Here is a 14445-nt window from a genome sequence, read left to right on the forward strand (position 1 = left end):
TAGTAACTGTGATGCATTTATGTTCTCAGACTGTGGATACATTCTATCGCTGCTGTAGCAGTGTAAACTTTATTGGAAAGGTTGCTGTACCACTTCTATGCATCAGCGCATTGGATGATCCACTATGCACAAGGGAAGCAATTCCCTGGGATGAATGCAGGTATAAGCGCAAACAATTGACTCCTCCGGTGAGATTGAGAGTATGTTTCTCCTGAATTCTTCTGCTCATGGCTTAGCCCGTTGTGTAGGGCAAATGTGAATGTTGTTTTGGCTACTACTACTCATGGTGGACACCTTGCATATTTTAGAGGACTAACAGCTCAAAGTTTGTGGTACTGCTCTGTTTTCCTTTTTCTTTTCTTTTTATCATCTTTGAGGTTATGTGTATGGAACTTCATTTTGTTTAAATTTTGGACGGGTAATGACTATTGCCGCTAAAAGAAATATTTTCCTGATTAGAGTATTGATAAATTGTATGAACAGATGCCTCTTGAGCTAGCACATATGTAGATTTTCATAAGACTTGCGTCAACGACATGGTGTTTAAATTGCAGGTGGGTTGAAGCTGTTCGTGAGTTCCTTAACGTTGTTCAATCTAGTCCATACACGCATCAAAAGAAAAAGGTGCAGTGACATGCTCTTCTATACTACTCAATAATGAATTCGTGACCTTATTTATCATGATTAATACACGCTTCAATGTTCTGACATCAAACTTGCTGCATAGTGCAGGCACCAACAGAGGGATTACATTTGTATCATGAGCCATCAATTGACAAAGGCCCATTCTTAAACATCAAGGAAGATGGAAATGTAGCTACAACTAAGAAATATGAGGCACAGAACGATCATAAAGAGGAGTTACTTGATAGTCAAATAAATCAAAACACGAAATCTGAGGATATCGAGATTGTGAATATAGATCAGCGCAAAAATGTGGATGCTGAAGATGTTCAGCAAATTGTTGTTTCGTCAGGACAAGAACTCGAGAACAAGAACGATGATAAAGTTATTCACGAAGTGGCTGCTTCTCTGAACAACTCTGTGAATAAACTCCTGCTAAAGCAGCAGATGTCGATATGGTTGCTGGTGTACATATCCGTAGTCCGGACATGGCCAATACTTGGTTCTGCGCTCTGCATTGTCTTTCGTAAACAGGTTCGGAGAATTTTATCACCACCATGGATTGGAAAATAAAGGTTGAATCATCTGATTGTTGTTTGTTGGGGGCAAAGTATTATTAAACATTTGGAATGCATCTTTTAATAAACTGCTGGGAAAACTTGTAAAACCATCTATGTGCGATATAATACACACTTATCGTTAATAGAAATTTCGTTTTTATCCCGGACTTATATTATTGTTTTGCCCTTCCCCTTTGATAAATGTCGTCGAAATATACTGAGTAGTTCCAATGTTTATCCCTACATTTTTTTAGAAGTAGGGCCACTTACACCTCTATCATTCACTAATGGTAACTAAGAGTAGATTCACAACATTAAAAATGGTTTTTGAGGAGGGGGAATGGTGAAGGTTAAACTACAAATGTTAGTTAAGTGATCAAGAAAATTAGATGTGTCATAATTATTTTTTTTTTTTGGTAATCTAGCTATCCAACTTTTATGAATAAATCGGGAAGAGTAGATGAGTTTTAGCGGACGATCCAATATCACAAGTAATTCGAACTTTCAAGATATAATACGTCCTAGGTGAAATTTGAGACCTCATTGTTTAGGAAGCTCATCCCATCATTTATCATTACACCATAACCTAGGGGCATGAATCATAATTTATACTATAACTCTAAAGTTCTCATTTGAGGTCTTTAATTTTAATATATAGTCAATTCTTATTTTCATTTGACTTATTTTTTATCAATGAAAATCATCAATTGTCCCTTTTATTGATCATCATATTTAATCATAATTTAATATAACTTAAATTATCATCTTTTAGTTATAGTGAACAAATTTATCAACATCAAACTCATTAAAAAGTAAAATAGTAAAATTATGTCCTTCGTAAATAACATCACATAGGCTAAACCCTCATTAGTTATATATAATGATATAGCACCATCACTCAAATAAATATTGATAGCAAGTGACACCAAGTTATCAATTTTGGATCCATGGTGAGGTAGAGGAGGGTGAATGGCTAATCACTTAAATCACTTGTTTATGTCTACAATTGAGTCAGTATGTAATGGGGTATATCAAAATAATATACACTTAGCCTTTACATGATTCAAAACCTTCTATTCCTACTCTATAACCTATGACTTATTGGTCAGTCATTTATAGAATTCCTCTATACTCTCCTTTTTTGAATGTCTTCTAAAGGTGGGTTAATATACTTTTACAACCTTGCTTACAATAAGATAAAAAAAAAGAAGGTAAAAAAGTAAAACAACAAAGAAATAATACAAGATTAAAACTCTTCTTTTGACTATGCTTTCTTCCATTTCACTCTGTCAATTGTTTATTGTTGCTGCCAAAACTCCCTTTGTTTCCCTTATAACTTTCTTATTCTGAATAGTTAGTGTTTTGTGATCAATTAGTCAACTCTTTACTTACCCAATTGTCTATTTTTGTGATTACTCAAATCTTTGTCTGCCAATGGATTTGTAAGTCAACTACCTGACTTCTTAATGGACATTTGAATCCACTCATTTAACATAGCTCATAGATCATCTGACAACTCCTACCAATATCTATTAGATCAACAATTTTCTTTCAACTTTTCTACTATTTCTACTATGTCAACAGTGGGCCACATTTTTACACTAATTAAATGAGGTTGCCCTAGTTGATTGTCTAATCGACTAATTCATGAAAAAACAATATTTTGTTTACTGATAAACTAACCTAAGTTGACTGCATAGTCGATTCAACTATCAAACCTTGAGTCGACTAGATTGTTCACTATGACCAACTCTAAGCCTAAGTCCTCACCTTAGTCAAGCCTATCCAAAAGTTCAAAATATAGGTCACTTGTAGACTCTCAAATCACTTGAACTCCTCTATCAAGAGGTCACACCTCCGGAATTTACTTGTCTTACTAAGAAACCTTACCTTTGGGACTTCCCTTTCTAAGACATAAGTCTGACCTTTCTATATATCAAGTATTTAGTTCTTGATCAATTTGGACTTCCTTCGTTGCATCTACAATTTTATAATTTATACCAACACACTTGATATACACTTATACATTTGACATACCGTATACAATATACTCCTAACTTGAACTTATGTTCAAACATCAAAAATATGTGCTTAAGAGCGTATTGCACTAATAATCCTTGGGCGATAGATACAACAGCACATTGATGGATTATATTTCAAATTCCATTCTCGGTGTGACCATCTCAAATTGGCGCATTTGACGTATGCAGATGACTTATTATTATTCAGTTGGGGGATTAGGTATTAGTAGGACATTATCTTTTTAATTACAGATGTTTGGGGTGACTCTAGGGCTTCAGGTTAATAACCGGAAGTTGAACATTTATCTCGCTGGAGTAGATGATTCAATGTGGTCGCGACTTCTTTCTATTACGGTCTTCTAGGAGGGAATTATTGCCTTTCAATATTTGGGGATACCAATTACTATTGAGCTTTTACAGATTTCAAATTACAACTCACTCCTTGATTCCTTGGTAGACAAACTAACTACTAATTGGAGAAGACACTTTCTTATGAGGGAAAGACACAACTCATCACTTCAGTGCTTCAGCTTTTGGCTCTCTATATTACCTATTATCCTTGGAATTATTGACCGCATTTACATCATCTGCAATTCTTTTATGTGGACATCCAAATATTCTCCGACGTCTTGAGTGGATATGTGTAGGCCAAAAGAAGGAGAACTGAGATTTCGTGATTTGAAGTTTGGAACCTTGCCTTATTGGCCAAGGTACTTTGGCGAATACAAGCAAAGGAGGATGTTCTTCAGATCAAGTGAGTGCATCATACCTACTTGAGGCGGGCAGACATAGACTTGGGAGGCGGTGTACTTGGATTCCTCGCTAATCTAGTAGTTGTTGCATATCTATGATCTTATCTTTACGACTATTGGGTCGTCGACAGGGGCTATGCATAGGCCGACAGATTGGTTTGAGCAGGATGGAGGTGTGGCTAGGACTTATGACTTCTTTAGACGTCCCAGTCCTAAGAAGCCCTGAGTGTGGACAGTGTGAAAGCCCTACATTCAATCTAGCCATGCAGTTACACTTTAGATACTAGTTTAGAGGTAACTTTCCACCAGAGAGACTAGACTATTTGGAGAATCAGTATTGTACCTTTTGTAGGCGAGAGATGGAGACGTAGGAGTACTTGTTCTTTGGGTGCCCTCGTATAGTGGTCTTATGATAAAGGATCCAAGAGTGACTACATATGAGATAAAGGAGGTCTACCTACTGGTGAATGCTACATGTCTTCAGGCGTTTCTTCATAGGAGGTCATTTCTTGACTAAAGCTAGACACTTTGCGATGTCGACTTTGATATACTTTGTATGAAGCACTAGGAATAATTGCTTTTTTGATGAAGGACAATTAGAGAGTGAGAAATTTTTTAGAAATATACAAATTCATGTTTATTGAGAGTGTTTTTTGATTTGATGTTACATTATGAGACGCTACTAATTATCGGATATTGTACTCTATACTTCTTTCATATATACATTTTACTTATAAAAAAAACTTAATTATATAAAAAGAATTTGGGTTCTTGTAGGCAAATGAAAATGCATATGGATTTAGCACTACCTCAGTCGCTTCTCCTTGGCCTTTGGTTTCTTCTCGTTCTCTATCTTCTCCGACAAAGCCAGAAGAAAAACTCTACCTCCCACTTGGTTTTCTTCTAAACTCTCCACACCATCTTGAAAAAATTTGTTATTCAAATGGCTCATATTAAAAGAAAAATTGTCAACATGAGTCTTAACATTCAACTGTAACATAAAACAAGGCCTTTTCAGTATTAGCTCAGATTATCTGAGTAGATCTGTTGAGATTTACACCTTTAGATTAGTAACAGTCGTAGCATATCTAAAAGGCATCTCTCAAGTCTTCTACGTGATTTTTTTTTGGGTGGAGATCCAAATAACGAGAATTTGTGTTGTTAATTATCAATCCATATGATATAACACTAACTGTTTTACTATAAATGGTCATAGACAAGGATATGAGTAGCTGCAAAAAGAAAAAGAACATAATTTATTTTTGTCAAAATACTTAACAAAATATGCTTCTATATCCCAACACCAAGCAATCACTTCCTATACAAGGTGGGACATAAAACTGAAAGGGGTTTTCCATATCTTTAAGCCAAATATCAGATGACTGAGAATCTCAGTTTTGAGTACTTCATGGAAACAAAACAAAATAGCACTGGATGACCTCGAGCACCTTCATACCTCCATGAAGGAATACACAAACAGCAACATCAGATTAGGGTTCTGCAATCAAGAGTGAGGTGGTCAGAAAAACCAACAAAACCAATGATTTCTACACCAAGACATCAAACCCATACACAAGTAATACATGATAAGCAATTAACTAAATTTTATCGACCATAATCGAGTCACATGTGCATTCTGAGAAAAAGCCCAAGAAGCACACACATAATAATCATGTTGAGCATGGTATGCAATTTCAAAGACGAGGAGTATTATCAAGGATCAGCTTATGACTTCCTAGAACATTAAGCAATGAGTTCATGTGAATAGAATAATGGAACATGAATTTGTTGCTACCGAGGAATGAACTTCCTAGGTTAGTCAATGAATTGGAGCAATGGTGTATATTACGAACCAATCACAATCAAAACAATATTTCTCATGCAACACCTAGTCAAGTATAAAAATAATCTATTCCCACCAGGTGCCTGCTCTTATTGTTGGCTATAATACATATTCTGATTACAGAAAATTGATATACTTAAAACAATAAGCTATGAAATACTCAACTGTGCCCCTGAATTATAATGGCGACCGAGGCAGCATAATGTTGCAGCAAAATGTGAACAGGCTCCAAAAAACCTAAGTCTTGTTAGTGCAGCTGACAAATATTCAGGGAGAGTATGCCATAGAGTCAATTTCCAAGAGACAAAAAGGAAATCTTCGTCAAATTAAAAATCCTGCAATATTGAACCACAACATTCCAGCTGACTCTCTGAGAACCTGTGGAGCCCATACAAGACCAGTGTAGAGGAAGAATATTTGTCCATAATTCATTCCATTTTATAAGTGTGTGAATTTGTTGAACATAGTACAATAGCAATTGAATCCGTCAGTCTCCTCTCCTCCAGTCTCTAGACTCCTTTTTTTCCCACTCTGTATAAATCATATAAGTATTGCAAAGTGGATTGTATCGAACTAGAGCATGATTAATCTACCATCAATTATCTAACCCTCCTTCCATGTAATAAACACTATGAGTATTTGCATGTCCAATTAGATGTTTTTGAAGTGACAAATCTGGAGTTAAATGTCATATCATTAACAAGTACTGGAATTTGTACTTGATCTTTGAGGTAGATTAGGTTTGCTGTAACACTTGGCTAAGAACTAGATATGACTTAGTTCGCATTGATAAATGTGTATGTTGACTAGTTGGTTATGCTGGATGGAGTGCTGAAGTGTGTTGAGATTTGAAAGAATTTAAATAATAAAAGGGAATAAAAGTCCACAGAATAGTTTTTGGTTCTTTAGTTCTCTTGCTACCCTGCTCTACTCTTCTAATCCCTAATCTGTCCTCTTTATCTTTCTGTACTCTCTTCTCCCATATAGTTTATCTCTTCATCCTTTCTACTGTGCTCTCTGCTTCATCATTATCTATTCTCCATCTTTCCTTACCCTCCTGTGTCACATTTCTTTTTTCTATTTCTGTTTTGTTTTCCTCTTCTAACCCCTAGTCTTTTTTCCAGTTTTTCTTCTCATCACCACGGAAGATGATCTCTATTGCCCATTAAACCAAAATATAAATGTTTCATCTCCAATTTTACAGATCCAAAATTAAATATATGATTTCATGGAATCAGCGCCGATCAACACGGGCAAAATTTATGATTTCGTTCACCAACTTGCACTTACGAGTGTGGTGGCCTCGTGGAGGTCTCCACAAGATCCTGAGGCCGCAACACCTCATGGACTTGTGGAGGCCTCCACGAGGTCACGAGGCCATTGTGACCTGGCAGAGGCTTTTGCGACCTTGCAATGGCCTCACCTAGCCGTAATGTGGATCGACAACTCTAGTTTTTTGTTATTTATTTTTATTTATTTTCTTTCCTTTCTTTTTTTTTCTAATTTACATTTTTTATTTTTTTATAGTTAATTCCTTTCCCTTCCATTTTCCTCGTTAATTTGTTTCCCTAGATTAAAGAGAGACTAAGTACTTCTTTGAAGATATAGAAGATGAATTATTTGGAAAATTGAATTTTTAAAATATATTTTATACTTAAAACTCTGGCATGGCTCGAAATGAATTGTAATACCCTTTCATAATTGTAAAGTAGAGAACATTCTTTCAACAATATGGGAGCAAAAAAAGGGGTCAAGTTAACCTTTCAGGCAATTCACTTTGATGTCAAGCACTTGAAGATGAATTTATATGGTTGGATGCTTCTCTCTTAGAGCAACACCACAATACTTTCTTTGAATTTGAAGTCTGTCCACTAGATCAGTAAGGAAGTATAAAAGAAATTAGAAGAAATTTACGCAATGCTAATGCACAAGGCAATGGAATAAGTATTCTTGTTAATCAGCATCAAAATCATTACCCTCTAAACTTATAACTTCAGTGTGTCAATTCAATCGCTACTTCTAGATTTCTCACTAAGTCATTAGTCAATATGAATTCCGAGATTAATTGACTGAGTTCAATTAGTCGGTTACCTAATCAACTAGGCTTCAAATAGACAAATTATGTTCGTGAGTCACAAAGCCTGAGTCAACTCCTTAGTCGAATGGAAACAACCTCCAATCAACAAGACACAACAATCATTCCAATGATCAAATTTTTACCTAAATTGAGAACTTCTCTCTCCCAAGGTTACAACTCTCACAATTCACTCATGAGTTTGCTTACCTTCTACAACTTGCTAGATTACTCATCCCTAGGATGCACTAAGCCCTCCATGTGTCATCCTTCACACTTCACCTCCTTCCGGCTACTGACAACGTTGTGCCTCGATGCTCCTTATCCTATAATCCATCAGATATCCCATTAATGGATCTCAAGCTACCAAGCCAACCAACTTAGTGTGTCAATTTAAGCTCCATGAGCTACTCCAACACCACCTTCTCATCCTACAATTCCTCGAATGACTCATGCAGCCTTCTCTTAACTTCATCAAACCTACAAGCCCTTGAGCATGTTGTCATGGCTGCACTAAGTCATCATCCACACTCTAACTCATCAAATCACAAGCACCACGAGCTCCATATCCTTCTTGCCAATTTCCTGCACAACTTAACACATATATCTACCTTAAAACTTGCCAAAACATTAAAACTCATGATCACGCTTGATCACTTAGGGTATGATTACACCAACAATCATCCTTTTTGAGTTTGACAATCTATTTTAGAAAAATAAACAAATGAAATGGGACCTAAAATTTGGCTTTCCTTATACCTAAGTTCCTCCTAAAGTTAGGAATTTTTCCAAGAGTACACGAGGTTTCCAAATATCTTTTCTTCTCCCAAAGGTGAGAATTCCAACTTCCTTTTACTCCCTTTTTGACATATATATAAAAAAAATGCATCAACAATCACTAAACATATAATTGTAATCATTAATTGTATTCCAAACCCCCACATAGATTTAAATGAATACCCCAAGTTATCATGAATGTCCTAATTCTAAGCATTCCGCGCAATAACTCCAATCGACTATCTACAAGTCACTAGTCAACCTTAATTGACTAGTAACCGTCATAGTCGACTTTGCACCAATAGTGATTAACCATATAGTCTTGATCATTAATTGTATTCCAAACCCCCCACATAGATTTAAATGAATACCCCTCAAGTTATTATGAATGTGCTATTTTTGAGCATTTTGCAAAACTCCATTTGACTATCTACAAGTCACCAGTCGACTCTCATTGTCAGAGACGACTTTGCTGCTAAATTGTACAAACGTATTCACAGATCTCTAATAATTTCAAAATTTTACAAAGAGGTTCATTACAACTATATAGTGTTTTAAAGTTTGATGCATTTCTCAAAATTAGTTAAAAGTTTAATTTCCTCCTAGTTTTGTTTTGACACCTTATAATTTTATGTGTCAAAAAAATATTGAATTGCACTCATGCATTAGTTTATTTGACATCAAATACAATTTGTATCAATTTCATGCAAATTAAATATAAACTCCAATGTTTCTTTGCATGAAACTACTCTAATGTGCTAATCTAGGATTTAGCTTTCCACTCATTCCCAAACCCATTGATATACCCTACCTTTTGAATGCTAAAGGTACATTTTTTGGGATTCAAAACCTATTACTCCTAATTGGCTTCACAAATCGTTCAATAGAGATGACCTCTCTAAGCATCTTTGTAGATTAAAATACCTTACCAGCATTTTTACACCTAGATGTTTCACTTGTACCATAATCATAAGCTACTCTAGTATATGATAGTATGTTGACCTTATATGATTGTTTGTACCCTAAACCAGATTTAACATACTTTAGCCTTTGTTTCCCTAGAAATCATGTTCAAGCCCTTGGATTCATTCATTGGTAAATCTCTAGAATTATTATGCTTCCCTAGCATGCCTTAGCATATTTCTTTCCTCTTGATTTGAGCTTCCAATTTTCTTCAACTCTCTTGGACCTTTTCTTCTTCATCAGCTCCTTATTTGGGCACTTAGTATAGTATTGGCCTCTTTCATTGGATGTGATGCAAATGATAGTATCTTTCTTCTTTGCTTCTTTCTTCCTACAATTTAGATTAGTAAAATTATGAAATTCACCAAGTTTAGGAGATTTTACCTTCTCAACCTCCTTAGCATGTGGACATTTATTTTTATAATGTTCCTTCTCATTGCATCCAAAAAGTGATGTGCTCTTTAGTCTTGATTTGGATGGAAGATATTGAAGATTTACCTTCCAATTTTTATCCTCTATTAACTAAATTGGATTCATTCTCATCCCTTGAAGAGGTGAATCTCTACTTATCCAATGATGAAGTCGTGTCTTCATTGATTTCCTCAATAAATGGACTTTAAATCTCTTCCTTAACTTCATCTTGTGAAATTTTAGAATTTTCTTACATCACTTCAGCTTCCTCTTCAAATTTTCTCATTGTCTTTGAGTTTTCTCTTCATGTGTGGTTCACATGAGCAAACAACTTTTTGGCAAAGCTCCTTGGCATCCTTATATTAGCCAATCTTGCTCAAAACATAATTAGGTAAACTGAAATAATAGATTCTATAGCCTTAGTGTTACCTTCAAAAACACCAATTTGTTATAATGTTCATTTGCTCTCCTTGATATTTCTTTCTTTCTTGTCTTTTGGGACTTCAAACCTCTCTTCCTCTCTCTCTCCCCCTCCCCACTCCATGTCAAGGAACATTCCAAAAACAATTTTGAACCAAGTTTCCATGCTTTTTTTTTCAGAAAACCATTTTCTTTTGCCATGTTGGAACTTCGTAGGTCATCCTCTCCGTTTCTTGGCTTTCAACAACAATTCCACTTGTTAATATGTAACAATCTCCTCCTTAACTTGTAGCTCTCTTTGTAAACCATGCTCCTTAGTCCTTGAATAGCGCTCTTGTTCTAATTAATACCACTTGTTAGAACCAATGAGGTAATTGGTTGAATGGCTAAAGAGGGCGAATAGCAATTAACCTACAAATAAAATCTTTTACTCTTGCTAATGTCTTAGCAAATTGCTAAGACATAGATTATATGCAGCGTAAAAATATTAAAAAAAAAACAAATCAATACACACTAATCGCTAACACAGTGGTGTAACATGATCTAGAGCCCTTATTTCTACTCCACGGTTAGGAGGTGGAGAAACCTTTTACACCAATCTTCTTATAGGATTTACATAAAGTAAAACTAAAAAGATCTAGGCCATGAGTATAGGAGAGAAAGACTCAAGATATTATACAATTAATGACATCCAAAAACTTCGCTCAGTCTGTCTTTTATAGCCTCCAATATCTTCAACTTTTACTTTATCTTCACTTTTTGTTTTGTCATCGATTCGCCGACTAGACCCACCTTCAGTCATTGACTGTTTTTCTTATGGCGATAGTCTTTCAATCAGCCAACAGCCAATCAACTAACTTCTAGCATCAGTCAGTTGATCTCCTATAGACCCTAGATCATCCGACAATTACAACTTCAATGTGTCAGATCAACAACTACTTCTCACTTGCTTGTTGAGTCAATAGTTGACTAAACTCAATCAGTTGACTACCCAATTGTCTTGGCTCCGTCTATTTGTGCACCACCAAGCCTGAGTGAGTTGACTAAACTCACTAATCGACTAGATTCTAGGAACACCTCTAGTCGACTAGTCTCACTTACAATCATTCTAATCGCCTAAGTTGAGAACTACCTTCTCCCAAGGTTACAAGTTTCTCAACCCTCATAACTCACTCATAAGCTTATCTTTCGCAACTTGACTTTGTCACCAAGGTCATCTCCCGGTACGTTAATCGTCCCTTATATAACACTAAGCCCTCAACTCGCTCCACACATTATCCTTCATGCTTCACCTACATAGTTCGTCTTTTTTTTTTAGCAAATATCAACACACTGTCACAATGTTTCTCATCCTAAGGTCCCTCAGTTACCCCATAATATCCTTCTCAAATCTCCATCAGGTCTCGAGCCACCGAACCAACCAACTTAATCACATGAAGTCAAGCTCTATGAGCTACTCCAACATCATCTCAATACTTCTCGTTTGCAAACCCTCACATGCCTCATGCTACATTCTCCAAACTCTATCAAACCTCCAAGCCATTGAGTGTGTTGCTTTAGACATGCCAAATCATCACCCACACTTGACCTCGTTGAGTCATATGCTCCGTGAGCTCTATGTGCCAAATTCATGCATAACTTAATGCATATATCAAATACATATGCAAGTTTATCTTAAATCCTTTGCTCAACTATCAAATTTTGAACGATCGAGCCCAATCACTTAGTGCACAATTGCAACAATAAAGCGTTCTAGTAAAAGTGAAGATTTATAAAGATAAAATGGATGTTTGTTCAAATCTAAGTGGTAGGTACAGTATCTTGATCAAGTTGCATGAGACATAAGGACGGTTGTTTTTTATGTACCATTATGAGCGATCATCAATTGACAAACCTAAAGGCGAATAGCTCATGCCCTAAAAACAAGGAGTTAACTCTACTGATCAATCAGGTCATTAAAGCACTATGGCTAACAACATGCCATGTAAAGAATGCAAATATAGCAAAGACTCCTAAATGGTTGGGCTCTTGTTTATGGATCAATTAGATATAGAAGAATTCAAGCATGTGAAAATAGATAATTTAGAAGCTACATAGATCTTAAATCAGTAAAATTAACTTTGATGGTGAAAATACATATGGAGTGTATGAGAAATTGGTGCATATAGCACAGAGATACACTTTCTATGTTTGTTTAAATTTTTGTTCACCAAAAAAAAAAAAACTTTCAAATTGAAAGTGGCTTCTTAATGGAATAGTTAAGAAAATGTCCCTAGACATGAAAAGATAACTGCAAGTCTATCCTACATTGTTCAATTCACTTCCCTATACTTTATAGGGCATGATATCTCTCTTGCAACATCAATCTAGAGTCCAGCAACCAAAACTGTCTAACATAGATATATTATATTCTACAAAGAAACAAGAAAGGATTAACCTATTCATATTGGTCAAGAAACAAATAGGCTTTAGCCCACAAGGTTCAGTATCGACATATTAACATGGAGCAAGTACATCATTCTACTTTTGCTTACCTTCATATACTTATTTCAATAATTGCACTGAAGGAACCAAAGCATGCCCAATCCAAGATTTCCTGCTCTTAGGCTGTTCACAGTCAGGTGCCCGTGACCAAATCTTTGAGGACATGTCAAACATTATAATGCTGAACTCTCTGGTATTGCAGAACAAAACAATCCCCAATTGATCTATTGTATCAAAATTAAAAAGACCGTTACCACAAAATTGCAGAAAGATTTCATCAGGCATAAAACAAAACATCCCCCATTGCTTTTCCACTAAATCATACTCCCAAATTTCAATTCTTGTGATTGTCAATTCTTCTCCATCCAAACCACCAACTAAGAATAACCTCTCCTCGAAAACCAACAAATGAAAGCACAATAGAGAAAGTGGAAGCTCCTCATCTACCACGCTCCACATTCTCGTTTTCAGATCGAATGCAAGTAGATGATCGGGATCTCTTCCAAGAACAAACAACATACCATTCAACAAGATCGCATTGCCTAACATCGCATAGTGATGCGGAAACTGCCCTGAAGACTCCCATCGGCGAGAAGAAGAATTATAGACCTGGCAATCGGAGGGTCGAAGAATCCCACCATCGATAACGTTCTTGCTGGAAGACACGATCTTAAACTCCGTGGAGGCCTCGTCTTCAACCAGTGAGAGGATATAGGAATGAAACGACATCGGGGCGATGGGGGTGACTGTCCTAGAGAGGAGATCGGAGACGAATTGCCCACCTTCAAATTTCTCGGCGACGACCAGACAGCCGCTGGAGGTGTGGATGTGGCACAGCGAATGTGGGAGGGGGAGGTGGATCCAGGAGGCGCGGACGGGCAGGAAGGCAATGGCGCTGGGGCGGCGAGCGCCGATGCCGTCGATGAAGAGAAGAAAGATGAGGTCGTCGAGGTGGCGGGAGCGGCGGAGGGAGTAGGCGGAGAGGAAGGAGGGGGAACGGATGGTGTGGAGGAAGGAACGGGAGAGGGACTTGCAGACGAGTAGGGTGGAGATGGGGAGGAGGAGGAGGATGGATTCTTGCAGGTTGAGAGGAAGCCTCTCCCAGTCGGAGTCGGAGGAGGACGCCATGGCAGACCTCGTTTGTGTTTTTAGAGCTTGCGTTCCTTTTATTTCTCTAATTTTTAGGGTTAGATTGAATAATAATAATAATAATTGAGACAAGAATGTTCTTCCTGCCTTCGATGTTTCTAGTAATGTTTAATAAATGTAGTCAAACTAAATTTGAACTAGGGATTTAAATGAATTAAACGGTTCACGAGTTATTCGAAGTTCGGTTCGATAAAAAACTCGTTCAAATTCGTTCGTTTATCTTATCGAGCCAAACTTGAGTTCGACAGTTTTATCAAGCCGAGCTCGAACTTAAGGATATTTAGCTTGTGAGCTCGCAAACATGTTCGTTTGTAGGCTCATGAGCCAAAAAAAAAAAACGAGCCTTAAAACGAGCTCTAAAACGAGC

The 14445-nt window shown here is 36.6% G+C and overlaps 2 protein-coding genes across 12 annotated transcripts in view; one reads left to right on the forward strand and one right to left on the reverse strand.

Annotated features, from left to right (window-relative positions):
• The window catches only part of LOC122015537 (phospholipase ABHD3-like), a 31020-nt gene extending 29665 nt beyond the window's left edge, over window positions 1-1355 (forward strand). For all 3 annotated transcript variants that reach the window (XM_042572489.1, XM_042572490.1, XM_042572491.1), the window contains 4 exons: window positions 30-160; window positions 249-332; window positions 555-624; window positions 733-1355. In XM_042572489.1, the coding sequence (XP_042428423.1) occupies window positions 30-160; window positions 249-332; window positions 555-624; window positions 733-1197 (750 nt within the window). In that variant the 3' untranslated portion in view covers window positions 1198-1355. The remainder of the gene's footprint in view (window positions 1-29; window positions 161-248; window positions 333-554; window positions 625-732) is intronic.
• Window positions 1356-5135: 3780 nt separating this feature from the next.
• Window positions 5136-14087, reverse strand: LOC122014295 (F-box/kelch-repeat protein At5g43190-like). 9 transcript variants are annotated; one of them, XR_006120635.1, is made up of 3 exons: window positions 12980-14087; window positions 5966-6056; window positions 5136-5455 (listed from the first exon to the last, which is right to left on the reverse strand). XR_006120635.1 is itself a non-coding variant. In XM_042570487.1 (3 exons), the coding sequence occupies exons 1-3, from the start codon at window positions 14055-14057 to the stop codon at window positions 5443-5445; spliced, it is 711 nt and encodes a 236-aa protein (XP_042426421.1). In that variant the 5' UTR covers window positions 14058-14087; the 3' UTR covers window positions 5136-5442. The 9 variants fall into 9 exon arrangements, 6 of the variants coding, with proteins under 6 accessions (XP_042426421.1, XP_042426420.1, XP_042426422.1 ...); XR_006120636.1 differs by having other exon boundaries at window positions 5966-6135; XR_006120634.1 differs by having other exon boundaries at window positions 5966-6331.
• Window positions 14088-14445: the final 358 nt, after the last annotated feature.

Source organism: Zingiber officinale, chromosome 8B, assembly GCF_018446385.1.
Source record: "Zingiber officinale cultivar Zhangliang chromosome 8B, Zo_v1.1, whole genome shotgun sequence".
Lineage (NCBI taxonomy): Eukaryota > Viridiplantae > Streptophyta > Magnoliopsida > Zingiberales > Zingiberaceae > Zingiber > Zingiber officinale.

What these genes read in the sequence shown, in the direction of transcription:
- LOC122014295 (XM_042570482.1), bottom strand. Translation starts at nt 14,057, where the DNA reads ATGGCGTCCTCCTCCGACTCCGACTGGGAGAGGCTTCCTCTCAACCTG.